General features: G+C 40.8%; 2 protein-coding genes across 3 annotated transcripts in view; one reads left to right on the top strand and one right to left on the bottom strand.

The window, feature by feature from the left end:
- The first annotated feature begins 210 nt into the window (after nucleotides 1–210).
- znf513a (zinc finger protein 513a) lies at nucleotides 211–7,316 on the top strand. Of its 2 annotated transcripts, XM_072442060.1 has the most exons (5): nucleotides 211–770; nucleotides 1,655–1,773; nucleotides 2,678–2,809; nucleotides 4,717–5,439; nucleotides 5,548–7,316. In XM_072442060.1, the coding sequence occupies exons 2-5, from the start codon at nucleotides 1,734–1,736 to the stop codon at nucleotides 6,453–6,455; spliced, it is 1,803 nt and encodes a 600-aa protein (XP_072298161.1). In that variant the 5' UTR covers nucleotides 211–770; nucleotides 1,655–1,733; the 3' UTR covers nucleotides 6,456–7,316. The 2 variants fall into 2 exon arrangements, with proteins under 2 accessions (XP_072298161.1, XP_072298162.1); XM_072442061.1 differs by lacking the exons at nucleotides 211–770; nucleotides 1,655–1,773; nucleotides 2,678–2,809 and adding an exon at nucleotides 4,539–4,572.
- A 200-nt stretch (nucleotides 7,317–7,516) lies between these two features.
- snx17 (sorting nexin 17) overlaps nucleotides 7,517–17,844 on the bottom strand; it is a 34,519-nt gene continuing 24,191 nt past the window's right edge. Inside the window, exons 11-15 of the mRNA XM_072442031.1 lie at nucleotides 12,066–12,194; nucleotides 11,907–11,984; nucleotides 9,300–9,374; nucleotides 9,176–9,217; nucleotides 7,517–9,064 (exon numbers count right to left, since the gene is read on the bottom strand). Coding sequence (XP_072298132.1) covers nucleotides 8,945–9,064; nucleotides 9,176–9,217; nucleotides 9,300–9,374; nucleotides 11,907–11,984; nucleotides 12,066–12,194 — 444 coding nt within the window. The 3' untranslated portion in view covers nucleotides 7,517–8,944. The remainder of the gene's footprint in view (nucleotides 9,065–9,175; nucleotides 9,218–9,299; nucleotides 9,375–11,906; nucleotides 11,985–12,065; nucleotides 12,195–17,844) is intronic.

Raw genomic sequence — 17,844 nt, forward strand, 5'->3', positions numbered from 1 at the left:
ATATCCATACGTTTTCAACTTCCTGTTACATGCATAATTTGTAGGATTTTCCCCCATTGAAGGGATATAATGTTTTGTTTTAAATTGTTAATTGCTATGGCAACAGTCTTAATTTCTCATCGTTCCGCCATCTACGGATAGCGTGTTAAATTTAGTTGGGCCATTCAACTTCTACATCCACAAACGTAAATACATACTTGGTTTTGTTTTGTTGGCTCAAAGGAATACATTATGTAGCCTATCAGATTGGAGAAAGCGTTTAGTTCAAATTCAATAATAAACTACTAGAACCATAATGCATTGCAGCAAAATTATATACGGAAGCGGAAACATGCCTTTGTAAATCTTTTAACGTAAAATAACGACCACGATTGTCAGAACAGCTCATACACGTTTATCATGTGACATAACAACCTTTATCAATGAATAAGTGACTTTAATTTAAATTGTCTTGCTAAGAGACACACATTAAACAAAGTTTGAGCTTTTATTTTTGTGTTGCTAAACGTTGAAACGGCTTGGTTGTTTTACTTTGAAGGCTTATCCCGGAACTTCCTTGTTTACTGCCGATGACAACCTGAAGGAGCGCCAGAAAAATCAATTAAGTTATGAAAAATGCCATTAATTGCCTTTCTTTGTCACCGCAGCACTTGAAGACATGGCGGATCTTTACGCGTTGAATCTCTAAAGAGGAAATCTGGGTGGATAATAACAGGATTATTGCCTTTTCCGTCGCTAACCCGACCGTGAGGAATATTTATCTATTTTTGGTAAGTTAGCTTGTTAGCCCAATGTTCAAGTTACTGTAGCTCTTAGCCATTTAAGCCATTACCAACAACAACCACACCTGAAACGACTCTGCCTGAAATAGGGCCTTACCTTTTAAACACGAAGAGACCAGCAGATACTTGTAAACACAATTTGTGTTGCAAATATCTGCATTTGTAATGGCTTTGCTGTGGCCTCGTGCATTTCTGTATCTCTGGGAGTAATACTAGTCTACTTAAAGAAATACATGCAATCCAGTGTTTCCCGCAGGTTCATAGTTAAATCATTTTATTTTGTATAATCATTGGAATATAAATGTGAGTTACTGATTCAACAAATCATTGATTACAGATTAAATATAGTTAGCTACGTACATATTTATGACCATACGATATAACACATAATTTACATTGACATTTTTTTCAGTACCTGTTTTTTTTTTTTTTTATTATGGGTGAAAAGATTAGACTATAAAGAGACCGTCACAATCTCTATTAATAGACTAGACTTTACAATTTCTAGATTTCAGATTTCTGGACCTTAACATATTTAAATTATATGGAAACCAAACAATCAGATTGGAGAAATCAGAAGGAACCATGATCAGAAAGAAATCAGATCATTTCACTGTAATTCTAATAATCGTTATAACTCCAGAAATAAATGATAATACATAGATTTTGGGGTGCGCAGCCACTGATGAAAGTGTGACTTCTGTACTGAATGTAATTTTGTGCATTACAGTATTTATGGATGCCAAAACACAATTAGAATAATCTGACAACAATAATCCATATTGTTAACAGTCTAATATATCTTAACATTAGTGGTCTTGCATTGTTATTACTGCATTACTGTGTGTATTACATGTGTATTATGCACCCAGGCCTGTTGGAAACACAGAAACTGATGGTTGTGAAGGTGTGTGGAGGGACACCACAAACAAAAGTGAGGCTGACCAGAAGATGCCCAGAAAAAAACAGCAGAATCCACAGCCAGTCAAGTGTACGTACGCTACCAAACCACACTGCGTTGTGTAGGACTGCAACGATTAATCTGAATAATTGTGACTTGTCAACTAACAAAATAATCATAGTTGTATTTTGATAATCGTTAATTTTGTCTGAACTATACAAACTCTACACATATAAAACGTGCCAAAAGACCTTTTATAACAAATTATTGTATCAAAAAATACAATTTCATCAAGAATACACTCACGTCGTCACAATATTTCAACCATTATTTGGTTAAAAATGTATTCTAAAACCTCAATGAGCAATAGAAATGATCTTTTGACTAACCGACAGCAACAATAATTGTTAGTTGCAGCCCTAGTGCCATGAATGACTGATGATAAGGATGGATATTGTGAATTGATCTTATGTTACTTCTTACACATTTCAAGCCCGATTGCAGCAGTGGTACATGTCCAGCCAGGATAGTTCAATGTTGTCCTTGAACATTGTTGGTAGTTTTCTGTGACAGCTGTGGAGCAGAGCTTTGGCTGCCATCAAGCCACTGAGATAAAATCAGGCTTCATTAACTATGACTATGTGTGCAATGAATGAACACCATCTGTCAACAATTACTTCATTAAACTTCTGTTGGATTTGATGCAAAATATTTACTTTCATTAAATCGGCTTAGAAGGGTATTTTAAATTGTTGTAATCTACAACATTGATATAATTTTGGTGCATTTGCATTGTGATTGATAATGATAACAAACTAGTAACCTTGTGAATATTTTGAGGTAAAGGAAGTTGCACACTTCTTTTTGGGTGTTTTTTGGCGGTTGGTGTTACTTTACAGCCAGACTTTTTTACTCTTTAGATTTTATTCCAGCGCTGACTCTTCTTCTTTGCCCTCACTTCAAAGCCAATGATGTTTGTGTTCCTTTCCTTTAGTGGATTCTGATGATGCTTTAGCCTTTGAAGTTCCTGGAAGTCTTCCCTTAGACGCAGACATCCTCCTCGAACCTGATCTCGACTTTGACGATTCTGATCGTGCCAAGATTTTAAGCCTGGAGAAGTTTGCAGGTCTGTAATGAACCTTTACCCGGTTTATTAATGTGTTATTGTGTTAGGGAGAATAGTTTGAACATTTATACAAATACTGCGTAAGAATGTATTTTGTAATGTGTGTTGTTACGTGGTCCCATCAGAGTTAGTGTATTCTGAAGACTTTCACATTGAGTTGCATCATAATATTGTATAAAAAGCTACATAGCTTTATGTTTGTTGCAACTTTCTTTTGAATTCATTAATAACTATTTTGAAAAGGAAAAAATACACATTTACTCGCCACAAGAGTGATGTTTTCTCTTTTTTCCCCTCAAATTCTGCACAGTTTGAAACCTAAAACATGAACAGTTGCCACAATGTGTGGATTTTCCAATTGATTTTAGGAAAGTATTCTGAATACCATCAAATGAGAAAATACTTGTTACATTCCAACAATGTATGAAGGATTGAACGATAATTGAAAATAATTCATATATTTTTGAATAGTCCTATAACAATAATCAGTCAATATGTTGGCAGTCCAATTGTTGAACAGAAATGAGCTAAAACACGTCTTGCGTTCAGTCGTTCACATTTGCATAAACACCCATAAAACAGGGATTGAACCTGGAACTAACCCTTGATCAGATCAGGACTAAACCAGAACCAGAAGACAAGAATTCTACATGTAGCAGTTGTTTTTTAAGTAACAGACAGATTATGTGAAATAAGTGTAAAATTACCCACAAAACTACAGAAATATCACTTAAAACAATTTCTTCATTTTTAGTTGTATTTTTGAGATATTTTGCATATCTTCAAAGCAACGTCACAATATTATGGCTAATTCATAATATTACCCACCTCCTATAGGCGGGCAGGACGGTGGGAGAGGGTTGGGGAATGAAGTCTAAAGAATAAAGTCGAAGATGTAGCTATTTACAACTACAGGAGGGGGCAGTAATGTAACTTTGATACCAACCGCCATAAAACACCGAAGAAGAAGAAGAAAAAGAAGGGGGGGCGTGAATGTATTCTAAAGAATAAAGTCTAGAGAATAAAGTCAAGACGTAGAACTACAGTGGGCAATGTAACGCTTGGAAACCAACCGCCATAAAACACCAAAGAAAAATAAGAATTTGTTTGCCTCGGTTAAAAAAATAATGATTGTATCGTTGATGTTATAGGTGTTTGTCTGCCTGTCGTAAGAACAAAAAGGAGAGCATTTGGCCTTTTTCCATCTTGCAATAGACCAGGCAGATTTTCTGTCATATTCGGTCGCTGTCACTCAGAAATGAAAGAATAGACTTTACGGTTCACATTTCGCAGCTCTCAGTCAAAGAAAGTGAACAAAAGAATTGAAATGTGAAGGAAGGAACTGAGGCACCATTATTCTATAAGGTCATAAAATGGGGCCATTACCATCAAGGACGCCATTAAAGAGGGCATTGCATCCATCATCATCATCATCATCATCATCATCATCATCATCATCATCATCATCATCATGTAGCCTCATCATCATAATCATCGTCATGGCAGCAGCCTCACCATTACAGTCATCATCATTATCATTAGGCTTGTAATCATCCACCAGGGGCTTCAGGGGCCAGGATAAAAAGCCCGGCTTCACTCTCGCTCTCCTCACAACACTCAGCTCCTCGGAAGGAACGCACGCTTTGTCACCAGCTCCTGCCGTCCGGCTGCAGATCTGCTTTTACTATCTTTGGTTACTTGTGGGTTTATATCTTAAAGTAAGTACTTTTTTCAGTTCAGAGCAGGACGTTAGAGGTAGTAAGGTCAGTGTTGAATTTGCACTCTGTGTTAAATGTAATTTATCATTGCTTGCGTCTAACAGTCTTTAGGTGTTTTTTCCTATTATTGTTTTCCAATGATGTATTGTTTGTTGCTTTAAAGATTTCTTCTGTTTGTGTGCTTCTCAGACGTAGCGGCTGAGATCGGTTTCTCTGTGTATCCTTTGGGTGATGAGGAGAGCTCAGTCTACAGCCAATTCACAATGGAAAGTAATACTGACAACTCGCACAATATGAGGGGAGACCAGAGCAGAGGTGTCCAGACGGATCACTCATATCCTCCTTACCTGTCCTGTCGAGGCTGCGGTCAGCTCTGGGATGACCCTCTGGGACCCGGGATGGAGCAGGCTGGTCCATTCTGCCTGAGATGCTGCAAAGCCAGGACCACAGACTTCTGTTTACCTTTTGGGGGTGGCATCAGTGGCATCCACTCTCAAAGAGGTGGTGAAGGAAACAGGTCCGCTGACAAAGCACAAATGTGTGAGGACAAATCCACCAAACTGCACTCTTGTCACCTCTGTGGGTTCTCATCTCGCTATGCTAACCACGTTAAGCGCCACATGAAGACGCACAACGGTGAGAAGCCTTTTAACTGCCCACTGTGCACATATGCCTCTGCTCAGCTGGTCAACCTACAGAGGCACCTGCGCATCCACACGGGAGAAAAGCCCTACAAATGTGACAGCTGCAGCTTCGCCTGCAGTTCCCTTGGCAACCTGAAGCGCCATCAGCGTATGCACGTGGTCTCAGCGCTGGGACAGAACCTCCAGCCTCGCCCTGGCAGTAGTCAGATGGATCAGAGGAGGCACTCATCTGTACAAAGTGTCAATGAAGAGATCTCTTCTGCCAAAGGTAAGCATACTGTGAAACATTATAATATTTATATAGATTATTATTATTTGTGATCTATTGTGATTTGTGATCATGCATACAAAACTTGACATTTTCTTCACATTTAAGTTTCACAGATGCCTAGATTGACATCCAGTGTAACGTCTGAAGCAGACAACAACTATCTGTCTGCTTTTGAAGGCCTGAAGAGCACATCAGCACCTACAACTGCTGTAAATCCTGCCCCAGGACATTCGTCTGATGCCGTACAGGACAACAATGCAGACTGCAGAGTTATAAACACAGAAGGGCGTGTGACCTCCACACATTTCCACTTCACCTGCCGACTGTGTGGAGTTATTCTGGAGGACGAGGATGGCACTTCTGCTCAGATATGTCCGAAGTGCACCCTGGAGATGCTGACTAAAGACTCTGGGTCTCCCCACAGCCCAGGCGAGCGCAGTGACAAAGTGTACACATGCTCAGCCTGTTCTTTTCTCACACACTACCCAAACCACTTGGCCCGTCACATGAAGACTCACAGTGGTGAGAAGCCTTACAAGTGTCCTCAATGCGACTACGCCTCAGCGCACTTCGACAACCTCAAACGACACCACCGCGTGCACACGGGCGAGAAACCCTTCAAGTGTCATTTGTGTGAGTACGCCTGTGGGAACCTGGCTAATCTGAAGCGGCACCAGCGAGTCCACTCGGGCGCCAAGCCTTTCCAGTGTAGTGTGTGCAGCTACAACTGTAACCAGAGCATGAACCTAAAGAGGCACATGCTGCGACACACTGGGGAGAAGCCCTACAAGTGTGAGGAGTGTGGCTACACCACGGGCCACTGGGACAACTACAAACGGCACCAGAAGAAGCACGGCCTGGCCACAGATGGCTGGGTTAAAGTCCCCACCAGTGGTCATGAGGACGGCGAAGGGACCAAGGACAATGTGGGAGTTCACAGGAAGGATCTGGCAGTAAACGTGCCGTTTGTGCCGAGGGAAGGGCATTCATGCTACAAACTGGAGATGGTATAAGAGAAACTACCAGCTAGTGTTTAGTGCGTGCTCATCTGAAACATGTGTCCTTCATGTCGAGAGGCTGCTAATATTTGTGATCATCAAGATGGCAGTGGTTGTCACTATATAAGATATAACACCAGGACAAAGACCACGACAAAACCTGGTCTAAAATGTTAAATTATGAGAGGCTTTGAACCAAGTCACTTAGTAAAATTTATCAATCTAAAGTTAATATTCAAAATCCAGAATGTGATGATTGTTGTGCATGTTTACAGCAGCAGATTTGAAATACCCAATTTGTAGTGCACTACAAAGAATTGTAATAACAAATACACTTTGAATTTTACAGAACGTAGTGAAGAACATTGATCCTTCATTAAACAAATATTGTTTCTCAATAGTACATTAATGTGCATACTCTTTGTAATGAATGACTTTGTTTCTACAGTAACAGTCCCTTCAGTCCCACCAACGTACTCAGGTTTACCTACAGGTTAAAGTAGTAGCACCAATTACGCACAACTGTTTAAAAGCACATCAATCACTCAATACAATTATGAACATGCAGTTTTTAATTCATGCATTTGATCATGTTTAATTTGGATAAAAGTTATGTGGCATTTTTTTAGTTGGGTTTCAGACTTAAATGTTTAGTATTAAAGCATGTGTGTTTTTGAAAGTGCAATTTTTCATGTAAATATTGTGGAAATTGGAAGAATTATATGCAAAAGGTTTCAGGTTGCCAACATGCCATTATATGGTCCTTGACATGCTCCTTGTTACCCTTGTTTTATGCATTCATTCATAAATGCCTTAAGTGAAAAAGTCACTGTATTTTAATGGATGTCAATAAAGATTTTGCCATGAAATATTGGCTCAGGCTCCTACGGTTGTTTCTGGGTAAGATGCTCATGTCAGTCAAAATACTGTGTCAAAAGTCGACAGAAATCCAATGGAAAGTGTTAAGAACCTTATGTAAATGTTGTATTCACTCATTTAATCCAAAGAGAAACACAATTGGTGCTTTTTGTACCCAATATTTAAACGGTCATGTACCAAAACAGAACGGCGCAAACTTTGTCTAATTTAAGTTTTATTTCAGCTTGATGACGAGACTAGACAGGCATTGGCAACAGTCAATACAATCTTAAAACTTTTGTAATGCTGGTGATAAGGATACAGAGTAAATCAGATTCCATGTACACACTCTCAGGACTTAACAGATAAATCATGAAAACATTTTAATGAGACATTCATAACAATGAGTACAATAAATGATTTTACAGTTCGTTTGATTTAAGAGATTTGCTGGCATTGATTAATGCTAAAGGCAACATAACATAGCTTAAAATAAATGGAATGATTATAATCATGAACATGTAATTATGTGCTCTCATAAGATGTGTTCACACCAGCAATTCATCTTAGCCACCTCAAAGCACCTTTACTTAAATCCTCTGAGATGATTGGCACAATGTACGTTAAACAGAGGCCCAAAGACAAGACACTTGACAAGACACAAACTATAATCTGTAAACAAAAAAAAATAATTAAAAAGTCCCCTAAACATTTGTAAACAATTAATGCTAATTCATTTAAACATTTCTATACAACTCAGATTACAATAAAAGGCTATGGTAATTATGATATTAGTAAATGCTCAAAATACTTACATGTACATAATATAAAAAGTGACATTGTATTTTTATTGTTATTTTGTGCAAAATGCTTTAGTAAACTATAATTTGGCATTCATGAGAAACTTTAAAAATGCTTTCTTTTAAAAAAAAAAAAAAAGAAGCCAAAAATCACATACATTTCCAGAGCCCCTAAAATAATCTCCACACAATGGAAACATTTTGCTCCAGACGTTCACCTCCACCTGAAATACTGTGCAAAATGTCAGAGTAAGCAAGTGCAAGCAGCCCGGCCAAATCACACGCCATCGAGTTCTGAGAGACCTTAAGACGCCATGAAAATGTGAGGCAAAAACAATAAAGTTAAGGCTAGTTCTGAACGCAGTATCCACCAGCTCAAACTAGCGACTGCAGACAGACATCCAGACGTGTCCAGGCACATCGAGAATGACACAAGAAACATAGCAGTTTGGTTTACACAAGTTAACCGTCTGACTGATCGACGAAACACATTCACCGCTTCGTTTTGCCGTTTTAATCACTAGTGCCAGGTCTAACTAAATATATGGCTCTGCTTGGAAACGTGCACTTGAAACTGTATTAAAGATGCCACATATCAAATGGAATGGTTCTGTCTTTCAACATCTGCCGCTTCATGCGTTTTGGCTTTGTTCAAATACAACTGCGCTCGCGTTCCTTTTGTTCTGATTTCACGACACTACGGTTTCCAAAGAGCACAGCTGAGATGAAGTGAGAGAGCTTAAGGCAGCGACCCATCTCCGTTAAGAGGCAACAAGTGTGTGTGTGTGTGGGGGGGGGGCGTCGGGTGAGAGGGCGGGATGGAAAAGCCAGGGCCCGAAGGGGGTGTTACAAGTCGTCGTCCCCGATGCCCTCGAAAGCGTAGTTACCATGCAAGTCGTTGCCACTGATGTCGTTGGACGAGTTGGAGGCGCTGATCCCTCGAAGTGACACCGAACTAAGCTTGGTCTGTGCACAATGTCAGAAGGATCAAACGGGGAAAACAAACTGAACGCGTTAGAATAAAGACATTTTTGTTTTTTCTATCCAGTCTGAAAAAGATACAGAGGTGATACTTACAGAGAGTTTGACAATTTGCTCACGATTGGGTTCCTGCGAGTCCTGAAAATGTACATAAAAAGGGAGTATGTAGAACAACAACTTTGCGGGTAGTTGACCGTGAATAGGTTATGCCATGTTTTACCTGTAGAGGGGGTGATTTCACAGCTTGTTGACTATCGGACCTGTGGTAGGAGCCGTTGTGACGCCTTTTTAACATCTGAAACGCAAATGATTTCATGTTTGAAGAGAGAAAAATGATAATGTTTTGTGAAAAGACAAAGCATAGTTCAACATATTACCGTATTTTCCGGACTATAAGTCGCACCTTTTTTCATAGTTTTGGCCAGGATGCGACTTATACCTATATTTAGGCCCGAGCGCCACAAGCTGGCGAGAGGCCTATTAATCTTGTAAGGCCGTGCTTCGCACGGCTGCGAAAGTGCGCACGTAGTGCGCACAAAATCGAGCGCGAAGCGCACGCCCACTTCCAAACACTCACTAACGCACTCCTTCACTCATGCACGCCCCGTGCATACTAATTAGTAGTAGGAAAATGGAACATTACCGTTGTAAACGGGCGAAGCCCGTGCAAAAGTGCGCACTAAACGAGCACTTTACATTGAGATGACGACCGCGAAGCGGTCGTCATCCCCATATAAAGCACTCATTTGCGCTAAGTAGCTCACGAATACGTTCCCCATCTCTTGCATGTTCCGTGCATATAAGCATGTAATGCAAAAATTGAACATTACTGTATAGAGGGCCAAAAACACAAAGTGGGCGGAGCCCACTCAAAATTAACGAAAGTACCCGTCAGTGACCAGGGACCCACACCATGAGGTAGGAAAGCGCGAGTGCTTTCCGAAAATGTATAGTTTATGATATTTGAAAAATGGGAAACATTGTTTTCGCATCGGAATATTCTTCTTCTTCTTCTTCTTCTCGGGACCAACCCCCCTATTTTTCACCCAGTGAACATTGACGAAAAGTCACAAAAATGTTCACACCTCTAAAAATCGTGCCTCTCTACATTCTGGCTATTTCCCTTTTCTAAAATAAAAAAAATTGGCGCGTCAGCGCCCCCAAATGTACCAAAAATGCATTGAGAGATGGGAAATGACCCAAAAAAAATCTGATCGTAGAATCATGAAATTTGGCGCAGAGGTAGATGGTGACAAGAGAAGTAAAAAATATTATTACGGCAACGCCGTCCGCCCAACCAAATGTCGGCCATATTGCTTCAAAAATGGCTAAACATGACTTCGGAGTTTTTCCAAACGTTGTACTTTTACGAACTCCTCCCAGGGCGTTAGCCCTAAAAAGCTGAAATTTGGTAAAAATGCTACTGTGGAGTGGGACATCAAAAGTTATCCAAATTACATTGATACCTCTCACGGTCTCTGTGCGGCGAAGCCGCAAACTGTAGCTAGAATTTCAGAAATCTCCCATATTTAAAATTTCTGCCGTTTGCGCGGATAAAGTCCGAATTGCGTCAAATTAGAATCAGTTGTTAAACTCTTTGCCCTAAACCTACTTGAAGTGAAATAAATTCATTTGGCGCCACAGCGCCCCCTACAGATTTTATATGGAGGTTAAATGTTTAGTTTTGCGAAATTATATGAAATTTGACACACAACTCAATTTTAGCATCCCCATCAAAAAAGTCAATGAGACCCATGTCATAATTGTTATGGCGTTGCCGTAACGATGACCGAAACCTTTCATGTTATTCCAATGGGGAAATCGCCAGAACATGTTTACACTTTAGACTTTCACAAACTCCTCCCAGGGCGTCAGCCCTATTAACCTGAAATTTGGTGAGACTCATCTTCAGGACCATCAAAAGTTATCCACATTTTCATTCAAAGAGTCACAGTGTCTGTGCGGCAAAGCCGCACATTTTGCCAAGAATTCAAAATAAAATAGCTTTTTGATGGTAAAACAAAGGGGAGAAGATGTGACAGCGTCACAGATTCAGCAGTAGGCGTAATAAAAGGACAATTGGGGCGCGTTAGCGCCCCCTCCTCTTGCGGTGTGGCGGCGGTGTGGCAGCGGCGTGGCGGCGGCGTGGCGAGGGCCGATCATTGCCGCTTGCGGCTATATTTATAATTATACTTATACTCGGGAGCGACGTATATGTGATAGAATTTGTTATTTTCACACTTGCAACCGCATTTTATTCTCCAGTGCAACTTGTATACCTGTATGTTTTTTTCTTTTCTATCATGCATTTTTTGGCTGGTGTGACTTATACTACGATGCAATTTATAGTCCGGAAAATACGGTACGCAAAATGTACTTTTTGAGCTTTTAGCCATGTTATAACACTGTTCCTGGAGTTGTTTTTCGCTTCATTCACGCTAGTTAAATTAATCTTGTTTTTAAGTCCTCTCCCTTCTGAGCCTCACAAAAACAAGACTCCTTCTGAGAAATTCAGCCATCAAATCGTATTCATTACAACTGCGTGCTTGTATTAGCATGACGGGGCCAAGTTAGCGTGTCTTTATTGCCCCTTCGCAATTCCCTCTGCAGTCAGTAGATGGAGCTCTAACTCAATTCTTGACATGGGAAACACTTGAAGCTTGATATAACGTAATGTTTGCTTTTTTAGGCCAATTTTTTAAAGCTCTAACACATGAAATGCCAAAAGCAAAAGTACTCAAGCACATGTTTAAAGGCCAATTGCAAAAAATATCAAATATATAGTATGTGTCCTTTAAAACGACAAAAGATTAATGGTTTTAACGACCTTTTTGATGCTGCCACCCGACTTCTTCACCATCAGTTCATCCACCATGGACTGGAGACAGATACTCATCATGATGGCCTGAAACGCAGCAGGTTTGGACTATAAATGCACACTTCAAAAAAGGTTCTTATGACAAATGAAATAAACGGTGGTGCAAACCTGCTGGCTGGTGATCGTGACCCACTGGAGACGATCTTTGCTCATCAGATATTCGAAGGCCAGCTCTAGTTTGACGTCACACTTGGCGGAGCTCCAGGGGTTGCTTGTGCCGTTAGAGACTGGGACTTGCTGAAATAACAGGGTAGTCCTTTGTAATTAGTTAAACACTTCAACAACAACCCTCTCATGCCTGTAAACTCGTGCCAATAGAAAGTAGCGCTGCCGTTTTTCATTTGCTTAACAGAAAGAAAGAAAGTTGGACGGTAAAAGTTCAGCGACATGCAGGTTTACAGAGAAAATAAAAGTCTTCTGAAACGGAAAGGCAACTTGAGATTGAGCAACACGGGGGGGCCTGCCAAACAAATGACATGTTCTGAGTAGTTTGCAGGAGGAGGCGGCCCCTGTGAAATGATTTTCACCTCAGAGAATGTGACGCACGCTCTGTAATCACACAAGCTTTTTAGAGACGCTTCAGCCCGAGATTCAAGTTTGAAGAAAAGTGCTAGTTGTTCTAATAATGTCAGCCACAACTAAATCCAGACACAGTCATTTAAAGTCATGTAGAGTCTAGTTTCTTTAGTGTATAGACTTTTACGATTGCATTATTCAACATACTCAAGATTTCACTGTTGCTGTAATGACTAATAATAATAATAAAATATAGCCGCAAGCGGCAATGATCGGCCCTTGCCACGTCGCCGCCACGCCGCAAGAGGAGGGGGCGCTAACGCGCCCCAATTGTCCTTTTATTACGCCTACTGCTGAATCTGTGACGCTGTCACATCTTCTCCCCTTTGTTTTACCATCAAAAAGCAATTTTATTTTGAATTCTTGGCAAAATGTGCGGCTTTGCCGCACAGACACCGTGACTCTTAGAATAAAAATGTGGATAACTTTTGATGGTCCACCCCTGAAGATGAGTCTCACCAAATTTCAGGTTAATATGTCTAGACTTTCACAAACTCCTCTTAGGGCGTTAAAGTGTAAACATGTTCTGGCGATTTCCCCATTGGAATAACATGGAAGGTTTCGGTCATCGTTACGGCAACGCCATAACAATTATGACATGGGTCTCATTGACTTTTTTGATGGGGATGCCAAAATTGAGTTGTGTGTCAAATTTCATATAATTTCGCAAAACTAAATATTTAACCTCCATATAAAATCTGTAGGGGGCGCTGTGGCTCCAAATTAATTTATTTCACTTCAAGTAGGTTTAGGGCAAAGAGTTTAACAACTGATTCTAATTTGACGCAATTCGGACTTTATCTGCGCAAACGGCAGAGATGTTAATATGGGAGATTTCTGAAATTCTTGCAACAGTTTGCGGCTTTGCCGCACAGAGACCGTGAGAGGTATCAATGTAATTTGGATAAATTTTGATGTCCCACTCCTCAGTAGCATTTTCACCAAATTTCAGCTTTTTAGGGCCACCACCCTGGGAGGAGTTCGTAAAAGTACGACGTTTGGAAGAACTCCGAAGTCATGTTTAGCCATTTTTGAAGCAATATGGCCGACATTTGGTTGGGCGGACGGCGTTGCCGTAGTAATATTTTTTACTTCTCTTGTCACCATCTACCTCTGCGCCAAATTTCATGATTCTACGATCAGATTTTTTTTGGGTCATTTCCCATCTCTCAATGCATTTTTGGTACATTTGGGGGCGCTGACGGGCCAATTTTTTTTATTTTAGAAAAGGGAAATAGCCAGAATGTAGAGAGGCACGATTTTTAGAGGTGTGCAAATTTTTGTGACTTTTCGTCAATGTTCACTGGGTGAAAAATAGGGGGGTTGGTCCCGAGAAGAAGAAAGAAGAAAGAATTAAAGCCGCAAGCGGCATCCAACGGCCCTCGCGGGCCGCCGGCCTTCCGACTCTGCTCTCTGCATTTTACAGAGATGGCGCTAACGCAATTGTCTAAGAACTAAGACAGCGACACATTGGACATGTACAATGCTGTGCTTAACCAGTGCAAATGAACACAAATGTCGGTCAAATGTGCAGCTCCAGCGCACAGAGACCGTGACACTTGGAATAAAAATATGGATAACTTTTGATGCTCCGCTTGTGTAGATTATTTTTCCCAAATATGAGCTTGATCGAGCTATTGCCCACAGAGGAGTTCATTAAAGTGTGAAGCATAAATGTGAACATTTCAAGGATTTGGCGTTTTTCCCATTTGTGACAGTATATTTGCAGCTCCACGGCACAGAGACCGTAGCACTTAAAATCAAAATATGGATAACTTTTGATGCCCCATTTGTGTAGATGATTTCCCCAAATATGAGCTTGATCGGGCAATCGGCCTAGGAGGAGTTGGTGAAAGTGTGAAGCGTGAAAATGTGGTCATTTTGGAGATTTCGCTGTTTTCCCATTTCTGACATATATTTGCGGGTCCGCCACACAGAGACCGTAGCACTTAGAATCAAAATATGGATAAGTTTTGATGGCCCGCTTGTGTAGATGATTTTCCCCAAATATGAGCTTGATCGGACAATCGCCCTAGGAGGAGTTTGTTAAAGTGTGAAGTGTAAAAATGTGGTGATTTGAGCGATTCTACGATTTTCCCATACGGATAACATGGGATGTTTCTGTCAACGCTACGGTTACGCCGTACAAAATATGACTTTGGCTCTCATACTTGTATGATCAGGATGGCAAATTAGAATTTAGTGCAAAATGTCATGTCATTTGGAAAAACTCTATTGTTTATAGGCCACTCTGAAGGCCAAATAGTCAGAATTCTGGGAAACGTTTGCGGCTCCGTCGCACAGAGACCGTAAAAGTTATCCTTAAAATTTGGATAACTTTAGATGCACCACTTGTCTAGAGGACGTACACCGATTTTGAGGTTGGTGGGCAAAACGCACTAGGAGGAGTTCGTTGAAGTGTAAAACATAAAAATGTGGTAATTTGAGAGATTTTGCGGTTTTCCCATAGGGATAACATGGGAGGTTTCTGTCATCGCTACGACTACGCCGTAAAAATTTAGGCATTTTTGTGATTGGCTTTTGTGATCGGGACGGCAAAATAGAATTTTGGGTAAAGTTTAGACAATTTTGGTAAAACTAATTTTTGACCTTCAATGTTAATTTAAAGGTCACTCTGTAGGGGGCGCTATCGCGGCCATTTCAATTTTGTCAGCCTAAACTGGTCCAAACTAGAAAGTTTAACAACTGATTCAAATTTGGTCCTAATCGGACTGGTTTTGATCAAATGGGAGCAATTTTTAGATCTGCAATATTCCAAAATAAGTTGTCCAACTTTGCGGCTGCGCCGCACACAGACCGTTAAAGGTATCTCAAAAAATTGAATAACTTTAGATGCCCCACTTGTCCAGAGGACGTACGCCGATTTTGAAGTCGGTGGGCAAAACGCCCTAGGAGGAGTTCGTCAAAGTTTGACGTGAACAAAATGACTAACACAGCGTATTTTCATTTTCAAAGGAAGATGGCGGCCATAGGGTAAGTCTGGGGGCGTGGCCACAATGATTTTTTTTGTTCGTCCTCACGAGAGGAATGCGTGTCCCGAATTTCGTAGCTTTACGCCAAAGTTGACCTCGGGCGTCTCCCATAGGCGCAATGTATTTTGACTTTTGTCGGTGGCGCTGTCGCGCCATTTTTTAACGAAAAAAAAAATGGCCCAGAAAAAATCAAATTTTTCGCCGATTCTGAATTTTGGGCAAAGTTTGGTGAGTTTTTGAGCATGTTCAGGGGGTCAAATTAGAGATCAAAAAGCAGAAGAACAAGAAAAATTAAAGCCGCAAGCGGCATCCAACGGCCCTCGCGGGCCGCCGGCCTTCCGACTCTGCGCTTTTGACTTGATAAAGATGGCGCCCTTATTGTGTCTTGAATAAAAAAAGAACTTGACAGACGGCGACACATTGGACATGGCCAATCCAGTGCAAATGAACACAAGTGTCAGTCAAATTTGCTGCGCCGCCGCACAGAGACCGTAGCACTTGGAATAAAAATATGGATACCTTTTGATGCCCCGCTTGTGTAGATGATTTTTCCCAAAGTAAAGCTTGATCGAGCTATTGCCCACGGAGGAGTTTGTTAAAGTGTGAAGCGTAAATGTGAACATTTCAAGGATTTGGCGTTTTTCCCATTTGTGACAGTATATTTGCAGCTCCACGGCACAGAGACCGTACCACTTAAAATCAAAATATGGATAACTTTTGATGCCCCGTTTGTGTAGATGATTTTCCCCAAATATGAGCTTGATCGGGCAATCGCCCTAGGAGGAGTTCGTTAAAGTGTGAAGCGTAAAAATGTGGTGATTTTAGAGATTTCGCTGTTTTCCCATTTCTGACATATATTTGCGGGTCCGCCACACAGAGACCGTAGCATTTAGAATCAAAATATGGGTAAGTTTTGATGCCCCGCTTGTGTAGATGATATTCTCCAAATATGAACTTGATCGGACAATCGCCCTAGGAGGAGTTCATTAAAGTGTGAAGCGTAAAAATGTGGTGATTTGAGCGATTCTACGATTTTCCCATAAGGATAACATGGGATGTTTCTGTCAACGCTACGGTTACGCCGTACAAAATATGACTTTGGCTCTCATACTTTTATGATCAGGATGGCAAATTAGAATTTTGTTCAAAATATCATGTCATTTGGAAAAACTCTATTGTTTATAGGCCACTCTGAAGGCCAAATAGTCAGAATTCTGGGAAACGTTTGCGGCTCCGTCGCACAAAGACCGTAAAAGTTATCCTTAAAATTTGGATAACTTTAGATACACCACTTGTCTAGAGGACGTACACCGATTTTGAGGTTGGTGGGCAAAACGCACTAGGAGGACTTCGTTAAAGTGTAAAACATAAAAATGTGGTAATTTGAGAGATTTTGTGGTTTTCCCATAGGGATAACATGGGAGGTTTCTGTCATCGCTACGACTACGGCGTAAAAATTTAGGCATTTTTGTGATTGGCTTTTGTGATCGGGACGGCAAAATAGAATTTTGGGTAAAGTTTAGACAATTTTGGTAAAACTAATTTTTGACCTTCAATGTTAATTTAAAGGTCACTCTGTAGGGGGCGCTATCACTGCCATTTCAATTTTGTCAGCCTAAACTGGTCCAAACTAGAAAGTTTAACAACTGATTCAAATTTGGTCCTAATCGGACTGGTTTTGATCAAATGGGAGCAATTTTTAGACCTGCAATATTCCAAAATAAGTTGTCCAACTTTGCGGCTGCGCCGCACACAGACCGTAAAAGGTATCTCAAAAAATTGAATAACTTTAGATGCCCCACTTGTCCAGAGGACGTACGCCGATTTTGAAGTCGGTGGGCAAAACGCCCTAGGAGGAGTTCGTCAAAGTTTGACGTAAACAAAATGGCTAACTCAGCTTGTTTTCATTTTCAAAGGAAGATGGCGGCCATAGGGTAAGTTTGGGGGCGTGGCCACAATGATTTTTTTTGTTTATCCTCACGAGAGGAATGCGTGTCCCGAATTTCGTAGCTTTACGCCAAAGTTGACCTCGGGGCGTCTCCCATAGGCGCAATGTATTTTGACTTTTGTCGGTGGCGCTGTCGCGCCATTTTTTAACGAAAAAAAAAATGGCCCAGAAAAAATAAAATTTTTCACCGATTCTGAATTTTGGGCAAAGTTTGGTGAGTTTTTGAGCATGTTCAGGGGGTCAAATTAGAGATCAAAGCGCTGAAGAAGAACAAGAAAAATTAAAGCCGCAAGCGGCATCCAACGGCCCTCGCGGGCCGCCGGCCTTCCGACTCTGCACTTTCGACTTGATAAAGATGGCGCCCTTATTG

The sequence above is a fragment of the Eucyclogobius newberryi genome, unplaced genomic scaffold (assembly GCF_026437365.1).
Source record: "Eucyclogobius newberryi isolate DKJ021-1_F unplaced genomic scaffold, fEucNew1.0.hap1 SCAF_1, whole genome shotgun sequence".
Lineage (NCBI taxonomy): Eukaryota > Metazoa > Chordata > Actinopteri > Gobiiformes > Gobiidae > Eucyclogobius > Eucyclogobius newberryi.